This window comes from Maniola hyperantus, chromosome 8, assembly GCF_902806685.2.
Source record: "Maniola hyperantus chromosome 8, iAphHyp1.2, whole genome shotgun sequence".
Classification (NCBI taxonomy): Eukaryota; Metazoa; Arthropoda; class Insecta; order Lepidoptera; family Nymphalidae; genus Maniola; species Maniola hyperantus.
In genome coordinates, this window is record NC_048543.1 from 277079 (window position 1) to 299583 (window position 22505).

At 42.3% G+C, this 22505-nt stretch overlaps 3 protein-coding genes across 4 annotated transcripts; 1 reads left to right on the forward strand and 2 right to left on the reverse strand.

Annotated features, from left to right (window-relative positions):
* Nucleotides 1-2895: 2895 nt before the first annotated feature.
* Nucleotides 2896-16250, reverse strand: LOC117984811 (WD repeat-containing protein 26). 2 transcript variants are annotated; one of them, XM_069500360.1, is made up of 11 exons: nucleotides 15504-16250; nucleotides 13379-13544; nucleotides 12736-12966; nucleotides 12388-12576; nucleotides 11523-11656; nucleotides 11016-11133; nucleotides 10738-10866; nucleotides 6074-6207; nucleotides 5230-5330; nucleotides 4338-4453; nucleotides 2896-3065 (listed from the first exon to the last, which is right to left on the reverse strand). In XM_069500360.1, exons 1-11 carry the CDS (start codon nucleotides 15638-15640, stop codon nucleotides 2901-2903), a joined length of 1620 nt encoding a protein of 539 aa, XP_069356461.1. In that variant the 5' UTR covers nucleotides 15641-16250; the 3' UTR covers nucleotides 2896-2900. The 2 variants fall into 2 exon arrangements, with proteins under 2 accessions (XP_069356461.1, XP_034827354.1); XM_034971463.2 differs by having other exon boundaries at nucleotides 13379-13550.
* Nucleotides 16251-16841: 591 nt separating this feature from the next.
* On the forward strand, nucleotides 16842-19269 carry oaf (out at first). Its single transcript, XM_034971459.2, has 6 exons — nucleotides 16842-17068; nucleotides 17142-17255; nucleotides 17662-17796; nucleotides 18038-18218; nucleotides 18299-18441; nucleotides 18923-19269. Exons 1-6 carry the CDS (start codon nucleotides 16979-16981, stop codon nucleotides 19073-19075), a joined length of 816 nt encoding a protein of 271 aa, XP_034827350.1. The 5' UTR covers nucleotides 16842-16978; the 3' UTR covers nucleotides 19076-19269.
* mRpS21 (mitochondrial ribosomal protein S21) lies at nucleotides 19263-20009 on the reverse strand. Its single transcript, XM_034971461.2, has 2 exons — nucleotides 19747-20009; nucleotides 19263-19641 (listed from the first exon to the last, which is right to left on the reverse strand). Exons 1-2 carry the CDS (start codon nucleotides 19918-19920, stop codon nucleotides 19525-19527), a joined length of 291 nt encoding a protein of 96 aa, XP_034827352.1. The 5' UTR covers nucleotides 19921-20009; the 3' UTR covers nucleotides 19263-19524.
* Between the last annotated feature and the right edge of the window lie 2496 nt (nucleotides 20010-22505).

Genomic DNA, 22505 nt, shown 5'->3' on the forward strand with positions numbered 1-22505 from the left:
TTAACTTTTCCTGGCAACTTTTTATCATCAACATATCAAATCATCATTAGTAGGATCTGACGTTACAAAATAACGTCAGATCCTATGTGGAGTAGCAGTGGAGCCGCACCACAACGTCCGTTCACCCCGTCGATCGCCCTTACATTATTCCTTTACAAACATTTCTTTGTATTTTAAAGATAATAAAATTTTCGTATGTCTGTAAGTAAAATTATACAGGTAAATTTCAATGTGGCCTATTATATAATTGTTTATTATTGCACTTTTCGAAAACTGTGTTGGCAGTAAAAGTTAGTACCCATAACGTATCCATCGAAGCATGAATCCTTCACTTAAACAATAATAATAGTAGCATTTGACTAAACATTTCCAAAAACATTCAATTATCTCAAGAATTCGTCAATTTCATGCAATTATGTACATTTTCGTAGTTATTTGATCTTTTGTATAATAGCGGACCGACGCGCGCTGTGATTGGTCGAGATATTTTCGCGCCAAACAAAAACAAGATTTCTGCGCAAGTACACCGAGTGGAAGTACTGTGGTAGGGCGAAATGCATGACATCTGTGCTCTTAACACATCTCTATTTGACACAGTGTGGCTATTTCTCTTGTACACAATCTGTCAACTAAATTGACAGGCCTAAATCTATTGCTATCTTTTTCCACTGGGAAGCATTATGAAAGGGACAACAATTATTTAGACCTGTCATTTTAGTTTAGTTAAGAGATTGTGTACAACAGAATCAGCCAGACTGTAAAGCTAACAGCGAGAGCACAGAATCTAAGCGGTAAAATCATTTTATAGCCTGACCAGAAAAATAAAATACCTCGCCATATTGCGGAAAACCCATGGAACTAATTTAAAACGTGACCATATACTAGTGGCGCCCCCAGAGCAAGTCCTTTCTATTTTCTGGTCAGGCTTGTTTAGTGTTACCGACTGTTCCGTTTCCGTTAAATATTAACCTATGATATATAAACATAATCCTTGTTGCAAGGAACCTCCGGAGTAAAACTAAGCCGCGTTGGTAACAAAATAGATCTGTTATTGTGTAAACCGTTATGTAGCATCACACAAGTGGCGACATTATTACTATTAGTACTATTTGTATCTATTAAAGTTAGTCGTTCGCTGCCTGTGAGAAGCTACGCTTGATGTTGTCAAAATAGCTCAACGGGTAAAGGTGTGGACTGAAAACCGAAATGTCGACGGTTCAAACCCCGCCCGTTGCACTATTGTCGTACCTACTCCTAGCACAAGCTTGACGCTTAGTTGGAGAGGAAAGGGGAATATTAGTCATTTAACATGGCTAATATTCTTTCTAAAAAAAAAAAATATATAACTTCGAAGAGCAATATCTTCACTTCGTCCGCGTGAATTTAGGTTTTTTTTTTGTTTTCCGAGATAAGAATAGCATAGGTCCATCCCCAGGACGTCAGCTAACTCTGTACCTTTCATCACAATCGGTTTAACGGATTGGCCGTGAAAAGCTAGCAGACAGACACACTTTCGCATTTGTTATACTATTAGTAAGTACTGTGGATTATTTTTATTCTAAAGTATTTTTGACCAATCTCATTTGTCAAAAACCAGTTTTGACCAAGTACACATTTTGACGTTAACATCCGTACTAATATTATAAATGGATCTATGAATGGTCTGAAATAAACGTTTATTTATTTATTTATTTATTTATAAATGCGAAAGTGTGTCTGTCTGTCTGTCTGCTAGCTTTTCACGGCTGAACCGTTCAACCGATTTTGACGAATTTTGGTACAGTGATAGTTTGTATCCCGGGGAAGGATTACAAGGGGCGGGATTTTCAAAAACATAAATCCACGCGGACGAAATAGAGGGCATCATCTAGTAATAATATATTGTGATTGCTGTGTTAGTGTGGGTTCAATTAAAATTTTATTGACTTATAATATTGCTGGATTTCAATCACTGTATGCTGCAGGTAAATTTACCAAGACCAAAACAACATTTAATTTAAAGCAGATTCAAAGCAAGGATTGTTTGGTGTCATTTTGACTGTGGTCGTCTTCCTGTATTCATTCATCCTTTAAAAAATTATGCTAGTTAAAAAGTAGTGGTTTATTTAGATTGCTGTTTCTGTGGGGTACTGTACAATATAAGTATACTTCATTCTCTCACTCGTATAGGCTGAGATGTATATAGAGCGCACTTTGAGTTTGCTCAGACTTAAGACGCTGTTAGAACGGGACAGCGCCATATCGCTGACAAAAACTTGTCTTGTTTTAACCGAAGCTTAAAGGTTATCGCTCATTAACCACCCGGCACCCGACCTGCAATGCCTCGTGCGGTTAGTATTATTTATGGACTTCTATGGACATACGCTTACTACATCAACTCCGTGACGTCAGCGGACACGCCCCTACGTCGCTCGGAGTTGACACAACGAGCGTATTTGTCCATACAAGTCCATATAAAGAATACTATAGTCCGCGCAAATTAAATAGTCGTTCTTGAAGTTAGCCGTAAAACACGTCGCAATAGCATTTTTTAGGCGTCAGTGGAGCACGCGACGCGAGGGAGCGGAACACATCACGTGCTGCGCCAAACCCTGCGTTCACCATCTGCATTAGTGTGAGTGCTACATCCTTACACAGTAGGTACACGAGCGCGTGGAACAAAACTCTGCGCGAGCTCGCACTCGCATCGTCAGACGCGACTATTTAATTGCCGGGAACTATAACCGCGCGAGTCGAGGCGATGCAGGTCGGGTGCCGGGTTGCTCTAATGAGCTATGACCTGAGTATAACCATAGTGTGGTCTATAGATCTCAGGCGTAATATAGCTGGGTTTAGATCAAGGGTATACAAGTGTGTATGCTAGAGCTAAGCGGTGGTGTCTCGGCGCGCGACGGCGGGCACTAGGAGTGGTGCGTGCGCGGGCCCCACAGGCGCAGCGAGTAGTCGTCGGAGGCGGACACCAGCACGTCGTGGTGCGCGGGGTTCCACGCCACGGCGTTGACGCAGCGCGTGTGTCCCGACACCACCGCGATGGGCTCCTCGCCGCCGATGTGCCAGATGTACACCTGCCGAAGCAAACACATAGCAACTACACTACTGTCCAGCTCGGAAATGAAGCGATTGCCAGCCGAGTAATATTGCAAGGACGAGGTGAAGCCGAGGACTTCCCAAGTGAATTTAAAAGGACGAGGTGCTTTGAATGAAGAACTTGCGGAAGGGCATTAAATATTGTATAGAAGCAGGCGTAATTTTTTGAAAATCCATGATATACAATGAACCAAAAGCTTAATTTGCTATAATCCACCCGCCCTCCCACTGCTGCTGCTTGCACTTGCTTTGCAATTGTGGATTGAAATGAAATGAAATTCCTGCATGTTTAACAATGGGAGGGCGGGCGGTGCATATCGCATGCTGCATGTTGCACCATACAGATTTGATCTGTTTCAGCGGATTATTGCAAATTAAGGTTTTGTTTCATTAAAGGGCATTAAAATAAATCGTTTCTTTAAGAAAATAGATAAAAATTGAAATTATACCCCTGGCGACAACACCTGGTGCCGACGAGGCGGTGCTGGCCGGGTGCCGGGTTGGTCTAGTGAGCTACAACCTGTAGTCGTGATGGTACAGTACCTTGTTGTCCTCGCTGCCGGACGCGATGAAGTCTTGGTGCGCACCGCCGAAGCACGCGTGGATTGTGAAGTGCCCCTGCGACAGTCGCGATGGTACAGTGCCTTGTTGTCCTCGCTGCCGGACGCGATGAAGTCTTGGTGCGCACCGCCGAAGCACGCGTGGATTGTGAAGTGCCCCTGCGACAGTCGCGATGGTACAGTGCCTTGTTGTCCTCGCTGCCGGACGCGATGAAGTCTTGGTGCGCACCGCCGAAGCACGCGTGGATTGTGAAGTGCCCCTGCGACAGTCGCGATGGTACAGTACCTTGTTGTCCTCGCTGCCGGACGCGATGAAGTCTTGGTGCGCACCGCCGAAGCACGCGTGGATTGTGAAGTGCCCCTGCGACAGTCGCGATGGTACAGTACCTTGTTGTCCTCGCTGCCGGACGCGATGAAGTCTTGGTGCGCACCGCCGAAGCACGCGTGGATTGTGAAGTGCCCCTGCGACAGTCGCGATGGTACAGTACCTTGTTGTCCTCGCTGCCGGACGCGATGAAGTCTTGGTGCGCACCGCCGAAGCACGCGTGGATTGTGAAGTGCCCCTGCGACAGTCGCGATGGTACAGTACCTTGTTGTCCTCGCTGCCGGACGCGATGAAGTCTTGGTGCGCACCGCCGAAGCACGCGTGGATTGTGAAGTGCCCCTGCGACAGTCGCGATGGTACAGTACCTTGTTGTCCTCGCTGCCGGACGCGATGAAGTCTTGGTGCGCACCGCCGAAGCACGCGTGGATTGTGAAGTGCCCCTGCGAGAGTCCGCGAAAGCGACGCACCAGCGTGCGTGCACCTGTTCAACAATTTAAAATTTATACCACCATACCCTATCCGCGGAAATAAGTTAAAATAGCGTCCTCTCTGTTATGTGATCCCATACAAATGATAGAGGCAAAAATCTCAGAGGGCGTTAACCATTTTGAGTCACCAAGCAATCACACAAATGGAACTATGTTTTCTAATTGAATTCCGAATGTATTTTGAAATCATGTTTGTGATTGGTTGGTGCCTTAAAATGGTTAGTTCATCCACTAAGATTTTTGTCTTTACCATTTGTACCGAAAAATCTCAGTGGGCGCTAACCATTTTGAGTCACCTTCCTCTTTCCGAGGAATAGAATAATATAGTGTGTGTTTTACACATTGTTTTAATCTGTTTAATGGTAAATCTAAAATGTCTTTTAAAACCATATATTATTATTGTGGTTGAAATAAATCACGTCCGGGTTACCAATGTACCGTAGCGGTGTGCAGGCTCGATTGTACCAAAGGGAGATCTCCCACCGAGCGGTTGGTTGTGCTCGGTAGCGCCAGCTGGGTCGAAGGTTGTAACTTGAAACTTCTATATATAGTCCAGATTGCAGAAAACTCCGTTAGTGCGAGTTCTGTCGGCGGTACATTTGTTCGGGACTACGTCATGAAATGTTATCGATTGAATAGCGCCATCTAGTTGCAGTTGTGGCAACCGCCACATTAAAAAAGCGAATACTGAGCCTGTCTGTAATTTCCGCAGACGACATAGCAACACTACCAGTATATGAGGCACCCTAATGCTGGAGTCAGGACTCACGTATATCCCACAGGTGGACGCCCTGGTTGGCCACGTTGAGCAGCAGCAGCGTGTCCGCCGCGTTCAGCGTCATGGCCATCACCGCGTGCTCCTCTTGTATTCTGGAACATTGCCAACACGACTGGTAATAACAGATAGCCGACACCTGCGAGTTCCTCCGAGTGGATTTAGGTATCGAAAAATAAAATAAAAATCCCATGGGGACTCACATGTTCCGGGATCAAAAATAATAAGTTACTCTCCAAATCTTTAACTACCCATAAAAAAATCTTTCGAAAAAATGATGCCGATCCGTTAATCTGTCGCTGCGTGATTAAAGAACAAACATGTTAAAATGGCCGCCTAGATGTGACTCAGCAACACCCAGCCTAAACCTTTAGACCTAAAAGGCTGATATTTACCTAATAATAACTTTTTATGACATAGACAAGGAATTAAGCCAAAGCAAGCGAATAGATTCAGTAGACCAATCAGATTCATAATAGATGACATGAAAATATTATTTCGTCATCCTAATCCTATCCTAATCCATACTAATATTATAAATGCGAAAGTGTCTGTCTGTCTGCTAGCCTTTCACGGCCCATCCGTTAAACCGATTTTGACGAAATTTGGTACAGATATAGCTTGTATCCCGGGGAAGGACATAAGCTTTTTATCCCGGAAAATCAAAGAGTTCCCGCGGGATTTTGAAAAACCTAAATCCACGCGGACGAAGTCGCGGGCATCAGCCAGTCTTTTATAAATGTGATTGGTTGAGTGTACTCTCTCTCTTCTCCGCTCCGTTTAGGTGGAGACAGGGGTGAAGTGAAGTCGCGGGCGGTCACTACTAGTGTATACGCACAGGTTTCGGTCAGTGAGGTCTGCGAAGTCGTAGGCGCGCACGCGATGGTGAGTGTCGGCCGCCAGCGCCTTGCCGTCGGCGCGGCACGCCAGCGCGTTGACGCGCACGCCGTCCCAGTTGTTGATGAGCGTGCCCTGCAACACAGACAGTACCCACTTGTTTATAACTTACTAGCTGATCCCCGCGGCTTCGCCCGCGTAGATTTAGGTTTTTAAAGATCCCGTATAGCCTATGTCACTCAGGAATAATGTAGCTTTCTACTGGTGAAAGAATTTTTAAAATCGGTTCAGTAGTTCTAAAGATTACCCCCTACAAACAAACTTAACGACATCGGGCCGTGCAGCAGAAATCGTAATATTTTAATTTCGCCATAACTTCAAAACCAAACGTCCAATTTTAATCATTGAAAGACCAAATATTATCTCCATAAACTGTTCTTAGTGATGAAATCATTTATTTTGATAAGGATTAATAGCATGAGTAAAATAAACGCGTTTAAATGTAGTCCAAAAAAAATTCAAGATTTTTAAATAAAAAAATGGTTGCTGTGCCTCACTCGACATAGATGGGTATAGTGTGTCGCGGACTTTTTTGTAGATATTTATAAGATCTACAATTAATTAGAACATTTTATGGTTCTATCTTTTATAGTTTAGGCAGCGTACGCAAAATAAGTAACTTTTCTGGTTGATTTTTTACACCTTGTGTCCGAAAAACCCAAATATCTTACGGAACCCTATTTTTTTCCAAAATAAAATATAGCCTATGTTACTCATGGATAATGTAGCTTTCGAATGGTGAAAGAATTTTTAAAATCGGTCCAGTAGTTTTTGAGCCTATTCAGTACAAACAAACAAACAAACAAACAAACAAACAAAGTTTTCCTCTTTATAATATTAGTGTAGATAACTGTTATACTTTAATTTAATTTTAATTAAAATTAAATTACTTAAAATAAATTTAATTTATTTATTTTACCAAATTTTACTTTCTCATCCACACCTTGCGAGCTATCCTATTTTATTTGATTTTTTCTTCATAATATATACAAAAAAAATATATCGTACAATTTTCCTATTCTTACAATTTACAACATTTATTTAAATGTTTTATTTCTTATTTCATCTTTTATGCTCTAAATCACTTTAAATTTAAAAACTTTAAACACTTTATTTCATTTTATTTATCCATTTACTCGCCAACTTTACATATTCTATGCCACTGACGTTTGGGTAGTATAAAAGGCGGTCACTGAAAATCAGCGTTGGGGCGTCTGGTACCTCAGATATTTGCTATAGAGGTTTGAGTCTGAGGGGCCCGACGTCTCAACACAAGCTGAGTGGCCTACCTGTTCGAGGTGTTGCACTGCTGTACAGGACGATATTGCCTACACCATGTACCACCTATATACCTCGAATAAACATTATTCTATTCTATACCACACAGGTCTGAAGCTTGTAACGAAACCTCGAGGCGCCCCGCACACCCACCGCGCTAACCCGATGCGGGTATGCGGGGCGTCCCCCGCCTCATACCCCGATTGCTATCTCGACCTGTCGCGGACTGCAGGTAGATGTCGTTTCTGATCGATCAACGCACAACTCAAACTACTGGCCGGATCGGGCTGGGCATGCAGATATAGCTATTATGACGTAGACATCCGCTATGAAAGAATTTTTAAAAATTCAACCACTAAGGGAGTTAAATAGAGATTTGAAATTTGCGTAATCCACGCGGACGAAGTCGCGAGCATAAGCTAGTTGTCTGAATTTAAATTTAGTTCACTCTGATTATACTGTAACATTTGTGCGCGTGACCAAAAATAACGCGTAGCTTCGCTATCATACCGGGTGTAACCAGAAAGCTATCATACGGGGTGTAACCAGAACGCTATCATACCGGGTGTAACCAGAATGCTATCATACCGGGTGTAACCAGAACGCTATCATACCGGGTGTAACCAGAACGCTATCATACCGGGTGTAACCAGAATAAAGATGGGCGTTATTGGCTATTTACGGCAACGGTTAATCAACAGTTACTTAGTTTCAATACCGATATTGTTAACCGTTGCCGAATATCGGTATCAGAGTTGTGTTTCAACTAATTTAATATGCGCAACGCGCAGCGGTTTCCGTAGTAGTAACTAAGCTAGCTGCCGTATCAATATTCAATACCGTCTGTATAGCTAGCGCGCGCACATTCACTAAAATAAAACCAATTTTACTTTCATGAATATCGTGAAGTAATCACAACCTTAAGTTCATAGCAGTAAAGTTTAATTTGATCATTGACATAGGTCAAACTATAGTGGACGCCTGCACGAATAGTTTGCCACAGTCCAGTTAACCAAAAACATTTCATAAAGATTGAGAAACCAAAGAGGACCTTATCTCTATTACTCTAAGGCTAACTGTATTTAGAATGATAGATCAAAGTGTAATGGACAAGTACTTGTACAGTTAAGCCTTAGCGTAATAGAGATAAGGTCGGCTTTGGTTTACCAAGTTCTTAGTTACTAAGCCGGTAGCCAATAACCGCTCCTTCTCAGCTTTCAGTGAAAGAAAGAAAGAGAAGGCATAATTATTGCGTTTCTAGTTACCCAAAAACCAAACAATGCATTGTCGGTTGCTAGTTGGCAGTGTTGCGTTGTCAGGTGGTTCGTCATAGATGATAACTGAAAACCGTTGCTAGCTACGACAATAACGCTATGGTACGCTATAGGCACGGCAGCGGTTTTCAGTTAAGTTAAGCTATAGCGGACACATGTCTGAACCAGAATGCTATCATACCGGGTGTAACCAGAACGCTATCATACCGGGTGTAACCAGAATGCTATCATACCGTGTGTAACAGAAGCTATCATACCGGGTGTAACCAGAACGCTATCATACCGGGTGTAACCAGAATGCTATCATACCGGGTGTAACAGAACGCTATCATACCGGGTGTAACCAGAACGCTATCATACCGGGTGTAACCAGAATGCTATCATACCGGGTGTAACCAGAACGCTATCATACCGGGTGTAACCAGAATGCTATCATACCGTGTGTAACAGAACGCTATCATACCGGGTGTAACCAGAACGCTATCATACCGGGTGTAACCAGAACGCTATCATACCGGGTGTAACCAGAATGCTATCATACCGGGTGTAACAGAACGCTATCATACCGGGTGTAACCAGAACGCTATCATACCGGGTGTAACCAGAATGCTATCATACCGGGTGTAACCAGAACGCTATCATACCGGGTGTAACCAGAATGCTATCATACCGGGTGTAACAGAACGCTATCATACCGGGTGTAACCAGAACGCTATCATACCGGGTGTAACCAGAACGCTATCATACCGGGTGTAACCAGAATGCTATCATACCGGGTGTAACCAGAACACTATCATACCGGGTGTAACCAGAATGCTATCATACCGGGTGTAACAGAACGCTATCATACCGGGTGTAACCAGAACGCTATCATACCGGGTGTAACCAGAACGCTATCATACCGGGTGTAACCAGAATGCTATCATACCGGGTGTAACCAGAACGCTATCATACTGGGTGTAACCAGAACGCTATCATACCGGGTGTAACCAGAACGCTATCATACCGGGTGTAACCAGAATGCTATCATACCGGGTGTAACCAGAACGCTATCATACCGGGTGTAACCAGAACGCTATCATACCGGGTGTAACCAGAATGCTATCATACCGGGTGTAACCAGAACGCTATCATACCGGGTGTAACCAGAATGCTATCATACCGGGTGTAACCAGAATGCTATCATACCGGGTGTAACCAGAACGCTATCATACCGGGTGTAACCAGAACGCTATCATACCGGGTGTAACCAGAACGCTATCATACCGGGTGTAACCAGAACGCTATCATACCGGGTGTAACCAGAATGCTATCATACCGGGTGTAACCAGAACGCTATCATACCGGGTGTAACCAGAACGCTATCATACCGGGTGTAACCAGAATGCTATCATACCGGGTGTAACCAGAACGCTATCATACCGGGTGTAACCAGAACGCTATCATACCGGGTGTAACCAGAACGCTATCATACCGGGTGTAACCAGAACGCTAGCAAATACTTAGCGTTATTGTTACACTACCTAAACACAATCCAATACCAATAACCATTTGCCTCGTTTTGTAGTTTTAGTGATTTAATATTTTTCAAACCCGCAATGTATAGCGTACAAAACTCGGGTCAATGCCCCGCTTATGACGCGGCATTGACTCTGAGTGGCCTACATATGGAACGTTCGTTGACCTCTAGCGTCAGTCAGATGTTTTATTTGCAATATATCATAAAATTTTACAAAATATATTATGATATTTTTTTCGCGTTTTTTTATGGTATCATATTACTAATCAGTACTATCACCTGTCTGAATGCTAGCAAAAGCCAGCGTTCTGGTTGCACCCTGTATACACGTCAGGGGGAGGAGGTGGTCAGGGGTTCGACCCGGGCACGCACCTCTAACTTTTGGGAGAAAACACGATGAGAAAACCTGCATGTCTGGGAACTCTGTAATGTTCTCAAAGGTGAAGTCTGCCAATCCGCACTTGGCAAGTGTTGTGGACTGTGGTCAACCCCCTTCTCATTGAGAGGTGACACTGCTGGGTTGGTGTGACTCACGTCGAGCGCGCAGTGGTAGAACTGTCCGCGCGCGCCGCCGCACACGAACTTGTCGGAGGACGCGTGCCACGCCACCGCCGTCAGCGAGTCCTCCTGCGAGTGCGTCATCTTCAGGTGCAGCTGCTCCGTCTGCGGACAACCAAGCACTCAGCGAGACAGACCCAACCAGGGGGCAGCGTTGTGATACATACAAACAAAGAAAAAAACCGGCCAAGTGCGAGTTAGACTCGCGCACGGGGTTTAGGACCATTCTAAAAATAGTGCCGAGAGGTCCTCACCTCCATGTTCCATATCCAGAGGTCGGGGCAGTCCTCTGGGCCCGCGGCTATGAGGTAGCGGCCGTCGGGGCTCCACGACAAGTACGACACGCCGTACGAGTGACCGTCCAGGGACTTTCTGGAAATTAACATACAATCATGAAAATCCACGAATCCGATATTATGTATTGACAAATTATTTACTCAGAAATGAAGATATATCCGTAAGAGAAGCCGGCATAGCTCGACAGGTTGCGAAATATCAACGCTTGCGCAATGAATCTTCGCACTCATGACTGTAAGTGAACGCGATGCGAGTGTTCTCGCTCGCGCACTCTTTAGCTCGGGACGACGACCATGCACGAGTGCAAAAAAAAATAGCGCAATAATTTCCAAACTTTGATTTCCGATTTCATAACATATAGAAACACCAAGAGTAGCTCTCTCCATCGCCCATTAACTCAGAACTTTTTTTACGAGGGTCATAATTAGTGCACCGTCTTAAATGTTTAGTTAATATAAACGCACCTGAAGGACAGTCGCTTGGCGACGGGGTCGAAGTCCCATATCATGACGGTGTTGTCCTTGGAGCCGGACGCCAGCTTGGCGCCGTCTGGGGACCACTTGCAGAACCACACTTCGTCGCAGTGCTCGTTTAGAACCTGCGTATAACATGAAAAACCTCTCTTAATCTTCCTTAAAAAGTTTTGTTTATGTAAAATTGTTCTGCATTTATTTCCCCAAAAGCATTTCCTCAGAAGTATTCTAAAAAGCCAATTTCCTAGACGCAAATCACAAATGGTTAGGTTTCAGAGCACAACATCGAGGCTTGTGTTCTTGTTGGTGGTTGCTCAATCGTATTAATAGGAAATCTTCCTCCATACTGCTGTTATGACCAAGGACTTCTGTGGCCGTATTTTGGTACTAGTGAATATTTAATGAACCAAAAGCTTAATTTGCTGTAATCCGCTGAAACAGGTCGAATCTGTATGATTTAAACACACAAATCCTAAAACACACACGACGCACGTTTCGCCTCGACACCGGAGCATCCTCAGGAGATTTAGACCTTACAAGTTACAATGCACAATTGCAAAATATAGTTCTCCGCAGAGAAAACTCTATTAGCGTGAATGAGGATTGTCTAGCGACATCTAGTTTGCTATCCTTTGTAACGTCATCTAGTGTTTGTAAGTTGAGTTTATGTTCACAAGTGCCAACTCACCTGCACCAAGATGAATCCAGTTGCCTTAAGGTCGATGTTAAATTCAGGCACAGTCTCAGCCCATTTTGAAAATGGCTGAAATAAATAATACAGCTAGCCCAAGACACCTGTGAGGACACGTCAGGGCAAGGAGGCTCGGCCTCCGACAGACTTCCGTTTGTCACAAACCTGCAGCGAGTGTATGGGGAAGTGGTCGGGCGAGCAGTGGTGGTCGGCCAACAGCGAGAAGGGGATGTGGTCGTCGGTGGCGGGCGGCGCGGCGTGGAAGCGGCACCTCGCGGCCTGCTGCGCCGCCGCCTGCGCCAGCAGCGCCCGCAGCCGCCCCGGCGCCATCATCAGCGCGGGGGGCAGCACCGCCTGTGGAGTTACGATATATTGTACACTAACCACCCAACTTCACGCAGATGGAATTTCTGAAAGCCCTTTTTTGTGGATCTTACATACAGCTATGGTTAGACTGATAATTGGTCGCGAATTTTAAAGAAGCAAAATGAAGCTGTAAGTACTGGAACTCACCTGCACTCTGGCCAGCACGTTGGCGCGCGCGGGCGCACCGCCGGGCCAGTGCGCGCGCGCGCGCAGCTCCGTGGCGTCCGCGCACATCATGAGCGCGGAGAGGCGGTGCACGCGCGGCGTGTCGTGCTGCAGCGGCGTCAGCTCGTTGCGCAGCACGTGCAGCGCGTCCAGCACGCGCCCCGCCTCCAGGTGCTCCAGGTACTTCTGCTCCAGCACCACGAACTTCATCTCCTGTCCCAGTATATAGCCCCAAAAAATCAGAATCAGACAAACATTGGTAAAATTTCAGGACAGAACCGCAAACTTTATCTCCTATCCCCCAGAGTATAGTTCTAAGACATTAAATAGCATAAAGCTACATAGCATTTAGTTTCACTGAGCACGGACAGGTGATACAGTAGGAGAGTGTTGTGGAACCCACAATGTAGGACTCCTTGAGCCCATTATGTTTGCTATACCAAGTTCCTAAAGGTCACATTGTGTGTTTCCACATCTTTAGCTATATATCCCATGCCTTGCTAGAGTAATGTAGAAGTTAATAGTTGTTGGAAAAATGGAGGAAAGAAAGCAACTGTTATAGGACTTGATGGTTCACTTCTCATCAGACAGGAGGGACCAGCTAGAGAGAGAGAGAATGACTCACGGCGAGGTTGTGCGGCTCGACGAGCGGCTCGTCGCGCAGCAAGTCGTGCAGCGCGCGCAGGTCGTGGTCCGCCTTCACCCAGTCGCCGGCCAGAACGTGCGTGCGGAACGTGGCGGCCGCCGGGTGCTCCAGGTGCAGCCCCGACTCCTCCATCAGCAGCGACGCGCTGCGTCTGCGCAGGGCCACCACATCACCATGGGTGCAATCACTTACGCACGGCACTCGTATGTACACATGGCCGAGTTTCCTTTACTAAATCATGACTTAGCCCTCGTGGTGAGAACCTTGGTGGTCCTTTGTTTTACAGGGAAAATCAAAGAAATCCAACAGGATTTTTAAAAACCTAAATCCACACGGACAAAGTCGCGGGTATCATCAAGTTTAAAATAATATTACTTAGTATGGATTGAATTTTTGAAAGAGCAATCGCCGAGTTTCTTGCTAGTTTTCGGGAGGAAGGGCATTTTGAATCAGTGGTAGATTCACGTGAACGTCACTTAGCTTGCATCCCTGAGATGGGACTTATGAAACTTTTAATCCTAGAAAATCAAAGAGTTCCCTTGGATGATTGAAAACCTAAATCTAGATGCAGGTATCATCTAGTATTAAACAATACCTAAATCTACATATTATTACAATGACAAAAATGATAAAACCATGTAATAAGCCTTTAGGCTTTTACTGATAAAGTTGTACTGATGTAATAAATTGTGGTAAAGCACTTCACATTATTTAAATGTAATGCATGAAGGTGGAAAGGTGATTGATATCATAATAACAACACTTATTATGACAGGGTTGACTTGATAGCTACTATAATTACACAACATTTATCCTTGATATTGAATTGATAGAATTTGTAGTATTGCAAGATGTAACCATGTGATTTAATTTTTAACAGCTTTTTAGCAAATACATGCTGAGAGGGAGAGGATGAGATTTGATTTCCCAGGATAAAAGTAGCCTATGTCACTCTCCAGGTCTTAAACTGTACCCATGCAAAAAATCATGTCGATCTGTTGCTCAGTTGCAACATAATTGAAGGACAACCATTTTTTTTGTCAATCAAGAATCAAATAATTTTTGGATTTCATATTAGTTACATTTTATGGTTCATTTGCCTATCTAATTAGTAATTCACATTCAGTATGTATTGTTTAAGTGTGAATTTCTAATCAAGTAAAAACCTCTAGTTACAAGGCTAGGAGGAAAACCTTGCAACAGAGATATTTACCATTGCAATACCAGTTACATATGTACTCAAGTATTTATTTACTCTTTTATTTTTAGTTCTCTATGTAGCAATAATTCTATAATAATTTTATGTATGTTAAAGAACAGTTTCCTTGATTGAAGACCTTTAAGCATTCTTAATATTTACTTTAACTTATTTAGTAAGGTTAAAACCTTACTAAATAAGTTAAAGTAATGATTTATTTTTACAATATAAAATACTACAATTTCAGATGTATAGTTTATCATTCAATGAGTCTTTGACTATCCAGGATAAAAAGTAGCTGTCACTCTCCAGGTTTTTATCTATAACCATGCAAAAAATCATGTCAGTCCTTTACACCGTTACAACTTGATTGAAGGACAAACCAACAAACAAACACACTTTCACATTTATAATAAGGGTTCTGACAAGCATTGGTGGTATTTAAATGTTAGGCCTTGTTTGGAGTGTACAAATAAAACAGAAATAAGCAAATTTTCTTTGTTGGCAACAACAAAGAACCTGTTATTAAAGATTTGAAAGTGATACTTAATTCTTATAGGAATAACAAGTGCAACAAAATAGATTTGACCAGTACTAGAGCCGCACAGCTGCTCATTGTAAGCTGTTGGTTCCAGTTGTTGCCAATCAAGAGCAATTGAAGTGTAGCTACATGTTCTATCTCAGCAGGCCACAAAGGTCAGATGGCAGATGTTCTATGTAGAAACACCTGTAGAGTAGCTTGTGCTTTTGTATGATAGTGTAGTCATTAAGATATCAGCCTCTTAGTCGGGAGGGCCGGGGTTCCAAGGAAACCGGCACACCTGAGTTCTCAATAATGTCCTCAAAGGTGAGTGAACCCTGCCAGTCTGGTAGTCTGGCGCTAGGAGCGAGAGCGGTGGCACTCACTCGAGTCCCACGGAGAGCAAGTGCTGGCCGATGAGGCGCACGATCTCCTGGTCGGTCTGGCCCAGCAGGCGCGCGGGCTCGTCGCCGTTGCGCGCCTCGCCGTTGACGTGCGCGCCGTTGGCGCACGGCGCCTGCATGGCGGGCGACAGGCGGCGGCTCCGCTTGCGCGGCGGCCGGGGGCCCTCGTCCCCGCTGTCACTGGAGGCCAGGCTGCCCCGCTCCGCAGCGCGAGCTCGCGCGCCTCCCGTCACGACGAGCGCCGCATCGGCCGAGTCGCGGCGTGACGTCACGCTGCCTCTGCGTCCGAACAGCTCCACTCAATGCACCATCTCCCTTTGTTCGCACCTCTGCCCTTCTCGATTGTTCCCGCGACCGAAACCCTTTGTCTCCACCGAATCCTACTGAGGTAAAGTTAAGGTCGAACGTTGCACGGGACGCACGGATCGGTATTGCTATTCGAAGCGTACACAAAAATCAGCTGAAAATGAAACGACAGCTGTCTAATCTAAGTTCAACATCGCCCTTCTTGTTTCCGTTTCGGGTGACGTTCGTGTATCGCTCGGTCGCGCATCGCCTCGAATCGTGATTCGTGTGCACTGTAATGACCTCAAAATAAAAACATTGTGTCACGCTAAACGGTACCTTAGCCAAATATATCAAAACACACAATGCACTGCACTACGGCAATGGGCAAAACTTGAAAAAAATGTTCTCAAAATGTTGAAATCACAGACAAATAACTAGGATAAAAGATAAAAGCTATATAACACAGCTATATAACATATGAAATCACCACAGATGAAATCACTTTTTAATTTATTGACACCATCGACCAGTAGATAATCTATGCCATCGACATAGGAATAACTCACAGGAATAACTATATTAATTTGGAAATGGAACGCAATTAGACATGAGAATTTCATTAAAATAGTGTACTGTATCTGTACCATAGAACTGAAATCAATTACAAGTGTAATTATTATATTTTTAATAATAGTTAGGCATCGATGTAAATAGGTACCTAATTTATTTTGAAACCTTTGAAACTCATCAGTAGACATCCTGAATTTTTGCACGTATTGGAACGTGACAAAATAGACCATAGAATAATACCTACATAATCCTAATATGTTCTTAGTCTGTGGCACTTTGACTTAACCTCAGAACAAAGAGTAGGAGAGGTCCGTGCATCGACATAGTAGTACATCCAAATTCTTTGGGTCCGTGCTCCTAGGTATATTAGGTGTGGTCTACGATCAAAAATACTAGAATCCAGAGACATAAGGCCAGTTTAAAAAATATAGTCTATGGATAGGCTCAAAAGAGGTAGAATCCAGATCTGTAAACAGCTAGTTAAAAAAAATATGAAAAATTCTATACGTGTTCTATACTCTTTGGAAAAATTCGAAAAATCAAAAATTAGAAATCGAATATTTTCGCTTAAATTTTAATTTAATACTTATTTCAAATCAATGGCAATATTAGTATTAAAATGTATATTACTCTTGTACATAGTAGTGGAACCAACGAATCTTCAACTTCTAATCAATGTGAAGAACCAGGCACGTAAACAAATCTATTGTTTTTAATTAGATTTTCTTGGGACTAGCTCGTAATTTGCATCAATCCTTGCAGGGCGGCGACGTTATGCTGGAGAACATAACGGCGAACATCTCTGAAGACACTGTAACTTTGGAGTTCCTACGGCTTGACGGTGTTTACGTCTCGCAACTGGTCGACTTTACCAACGTGAGTTGCGTATTTGAATGATTATTTGGAAGAACAGCTGACGTGGAATCTTCTTGGTATCTTTAGGAACAAGTGTTCTTCACAACCAGTTCACTACAGAATTTAGTATCTGTCTGTTCATTATTCCTTTTTTTAAATCCACATCTCTGTTAAGGGCTAAGCAGCTGAGCCTATTTTGATAAAATTTGATTTAGTAACTGACGCAATTGGTCGTGTCTTACTTTAACCATTAGAATTCAATAACTGGATGTTCATAGTGAGACAAATAATAAATCTTTCTTGTGTACAAAATATGATATGATTGTGTAAAATGATTCTATTTTATTTCAATCAAATTAAATTTAAACCTCTTTACTGTTTAGGAGAATAGCTACTGAATTATTGCTGATTGTTGATGTTGGCACAGGAGGTGGAAGCCATGAAGGTGGTGATACCTGGAGAGGAGGAGCTGGGGCAGTCGGGCCACCAGGTGCTGTGCTTCCTCACTCACGCTGCTCAGGCTGACTTTATTGCACCCGATGCTATGGCTAAGCTGAGACAGGTGGGCATTTATGTTCTTCCTTTTAATTTTGATTTACTCATCCTATTAGCATTTTAAGATACTTCCTGTTCATCAATATGAGCGCCGAGGCCGACAGAGTGGTGAGCATGGTGGCCAGCAATCTAAGTTGATTTAGTTATTGATATAATAATTAGCATAATTTTGTAAATGAGTTTAGTTACTTGAATAAAACTTATATTTATTTATTTATTCATATCTTCAAAGTCTTAAAAATGTACAGAAAAACCCAGGAACAGTGCGAGTAGCAGAGGAAGACAAGGGCTGGCGACAGACCACAGCCACTGCCTGGGCGGGGCGTGCTACTGGGATGCTGTCACCAGCTGCAGCCAGGCACTGTGCTGCCGCCAGGGACAGAGTCTACATACGCTCTGCTGACCTCACCAGATGGACTCCCAGAGCTGGTGAGAACAGACCACTGCCATAACAAGATAATGATTAACTAGCTTGTCAAGAGTTGCTAAACTAATAGATATGATTGCAGGTGTGGAGCCATCGTCAGTCTCTTCTGAAGTGATACCGTTCCCCCCTCAGGCCCTCACCTCGGACACAGCAGAGGGCAGTCCCGCTGTGAGCGTGTGTGTGGCTGAGACAGATACTTCTAAAGAGTGTATTTGTCATTTGGAGGTAAGACTGCAGTTTCATCCTTGCAAAATTTACAGATTTTTCCAGTTTGTTTGGAATATGGATATTTCTGGCATTAAATTTCCTTGAGATTGGTTCAGCATTTTGTCCATCATAAGACACATTAACTGAGGTATGACACATCACTACCCATATTATAGTTAATGTGAAAGTGCATTTGTTTGTTAGTTTTTCCTTCAATCACACCACAATGGAGCAAGAGCAACAGATCAATGTAATTTTTTTGCTTGGATAATTAAAGACCTGGAGAATGACACGGTACTTTTCATCCCAGAAAACCAGAGTTCCCATGGGATTTTTAGAAACCTATATCCACACACAAAGTTGCAAGCATCAACTAATATTTACAGGATGTTAGAATTTGTTGGAGCTCGAGTTAGAGATGAGAAAATATTTTAACAGATCCTTAATTTTTTGGAATTTATGAGTTTGGTTTTAGTTTTTATGGAAATATTGCTTTTAGGTTTGTGTGAACTGGTACCCCTGTGGTCTGAAGTACTGCAAGGGGAAACCTCAAGGCGGGCTCAGCTACAGGTGCGGCATCAAGACCTGCCACCGCTGTTTCCGCTACCACTTCTACGTGCGGCGCCGGGACACCTGCCTCAACTACATGTGACAGCACGCTCGCCCGCCGCGCCGCCCGGGCCTCTCGCCGTGCCAAACTGTGCATCTAGTCACTTTCATTTTAGCTTTCTTACATATTTACTAAACTAAGACTGGACAATAATTTTTATTCCTTGTATTTGTAAATATTTTGCTAGAAATGTGTATTTTAAAGCTAAGAATAAACAATTGTTAATTTTTTACTCATTTTTTGTTTATTTACAAAATTATTACCTAAGAAACTAACTTTTGCATGACATTTTTATGAATACCACTAATTCGGGTAGTTTTTGATGAATCTTGTGTATCACTTTTTTACATTGATCATAGATTGGTGGTAGTCATGACCCTAGAATAATAATTCCAACATCAATGGTCATGACTTATCATAAGCCACAGCCCACAGAATGAAAGTACCTACTAAATGAACTACATGTAATTAATATCTATTTAGTCATAAGTTTAATGGCAACCAGGAAATGGTTCGTGACGGTTTTTCCGAAGTACAAATTGTATTTTTCTTTCCATGTCTTCGTTGTAGATAGCTTTGCACTTTTCGTGGTTTACACGCCGTCTTGTCTGAAAAGATAAGTGAAATGGAGTTTACAAAGCACAGCTAACTTTAGCAAATCAATGAAAGTTTCAGAGAAGCTTTTAGTAAACAGATACGGGGCCCAAAAATACCTGAAAGGGTTTCTCGTAATATCTGGTAAGTCTGTACTGCTCCAAAATACCGTCCTTGCCAAGAACTCGGTTGATCAGCCGACAAGCATCTTCCACATTATTATTCTTTACAAATACTGTGCGTGCAATGAACGACGGATGTCTATTTCCCAATAATTTTAGTGTTAGAAACATTTTATTTAATAAATTATTTGAGAAAATTACATACGGAAAAAGAATTAAGGTTATTTTTTATTATGACAGTTTTGACTTTCCTTATGTAAAAAGTAATCATTCATCTAAGTAAAAAGTACTCTGTGGTGTTGACATCTAACCAGGGTCATCAATCTTCGAACAAATAGCATGGTACAGTACTTCAATTCATTTAGTACCAAAAGGCAATAGCAGACCGCGCTACTGTGACTGGACAAATTCGATATATTATTCTGTGGTCAAGGCATCCCATGTTTAATTTTTCTACCAAATTGGTAGTTTAGTTTACATTAACATATTTGTATTTTAAAGAAAAAAATATTCTCTAACCATTAATTTCTATTTACCAATATTTTATTTGGTTCTACCTTTGGTATGTATCATTGATTTAATAAATATTCTTGAAAATAAAATTGTCAGACAATTTTTTGCTATTGATATGGTAGAAATTGGGCAAACAACCTGGTCTGTGCTGGCAGTCGTAATGTTTTCTGATTTTGCTATTTTTAATACCTTTTGTAACTATTTAAAGCCAGTTTTTAGTGATTTCACGCTACGTTTAGCAAACCAGTGAACCTAACCCACGCTAAGTAAGCTGTCAGAGATTCTAGTGTTTTGAGACCAAAGAAATTTTAAGTTTTCCGTACCCATGTTTGAAACAGAGACTTCCAGTGTTTTGAGACAGGACTCTAGTGTTTTGAGACAGAACTCCAGTGTTTATTTACGAGACAGGACTCCAGTATAGTTGTAGTTAGGTACTAGTTAAGTTTAGTGAACATTTCTTACAAGAGGGGCTGTATTCCAGGCTGTTCAGGTTCACTGCAGGTTTGTAAATGCCATTGTAATACCGTCATAGGTATCTACTTTAATCCTTGAATGCAATTTTTATTAAATTCCTTGAACTTGATGACAATATGTGGTTCACGCATAGGTTTTTCTTTAAGTATTGGGCGTTCCGATCCAGTGATAGATTCTCTTGACGATTCGAAAGCACCTATTTACAAGTTTATTTGAATAAAGAAGTAGGTATTTCTTTAGTTTTTCTAGACCAAATTCCTATCATGATCAACACATCGCTGGCTCACTACAGAGCACGGGTCACTTCTTAGAGTGAGAAGGGGTTTAGCCATAATCTACCACACTGGCCATGTGCGGATTGGTAGACTTCACACCCTTTGATAACATTATGGAGAACTTTCAGGCATGCAGGTTTCCTCACGATGTTTTCCTTCACCGTTAAAGCAAGTGATATTTAATTAGTTAAAACACACAACTCCGAAAAGTTAGAGGTGCATGCCCTAGATTGAACCCCCGACCTCAGATTAGATGTGATTAGATTAATTGAGTCAGATTTAGTGAACATGTTATGAACTTGTGACCATACTAAGATACTCATGTTTTTACTTTTCAGGTTTAGAAAATGTCCTGCATGAATTTCCAAATCGTGCAAAAGATTTGGATCTTTTTATGACCTGGATTCATAATATTGATATCTTGAAACTAAACTACTCGGCACCAGACCCCAGTCCTCAGGCAACTTTATAAACTGTTTTAGGATAAGGAAGAGTGATTAGGATTAATTTTGGTAAAAATAAAGATTAGAATCCAAAAATTTCTATTATTTAAAAATATGTGTTCAGATTAATTATTATAGATTTTTTTTAAATTTACATGATATGTTAAATTGTAAGGGAGTCAAATATTAATAAATAATTAATCTGAACACAATCCTACCTTCCATAGCAGTCCTATATGTATGTATTATATGTATAGGTATGAACCTATAAAGCAGTATATATATATATATAGGTAGGTATGTACATATTATGAATATTAGTTCCATTCGTCAGATACAGATGGCGCTACTAAGCTGTTGCCACTATTAGCTCGCGAGATAGTACTCTATTTCCATATGTTAAAAGTACTCTGTGCATCTAACTCTTAACTCCACCCATAGATTATCTACTATATAAACTCTTAAGTTTTTTTTTTCTGTTATTATTAAATTATTTAATATAAGTAATTACTCTAAGTTGACATTGAGCATTTGTTGGTACTTAGTCTACAGTTTGCGGCTATGGCTATGTTATTAGTCTGGGGTTATAATTTTTTTTCTGCATTTACAGCTCTGGATTCCACAGATACTGTCGGCGGTACATTGTTCGGGACTACGTCATGAACTGTTATCGATTGAACAGCGCCATCTAGTTGAATCTGTGGCAACCGCCACAGGTACATCTCCCTCCCTCCATCACTTCGTTGTCCGTCTGTCGTGTCTGTCAAGAAAACCTATAGGGCACGCTATAGGGTAATACTTCTTGTTGCCTTTCAATCATGAAAGGCAGGTAACTAGTTAGGTAGGTCTTATAGCACACATAGACAAAAAATCCGAAAAACGTGAATTTGTGGTTCAGGTGCTGGTCATCTTGTTTTTCTCCCTTGTCAAATATCAATAGGTATACGAGGCTGTCCGCCGCGTCCGATAATTTGTTTCCGCCTTTACACAAGATCAACAAAGAGGTCTTTTCATTGGCTTTTCTAATTAATGCCATTAATCAGACGAATTA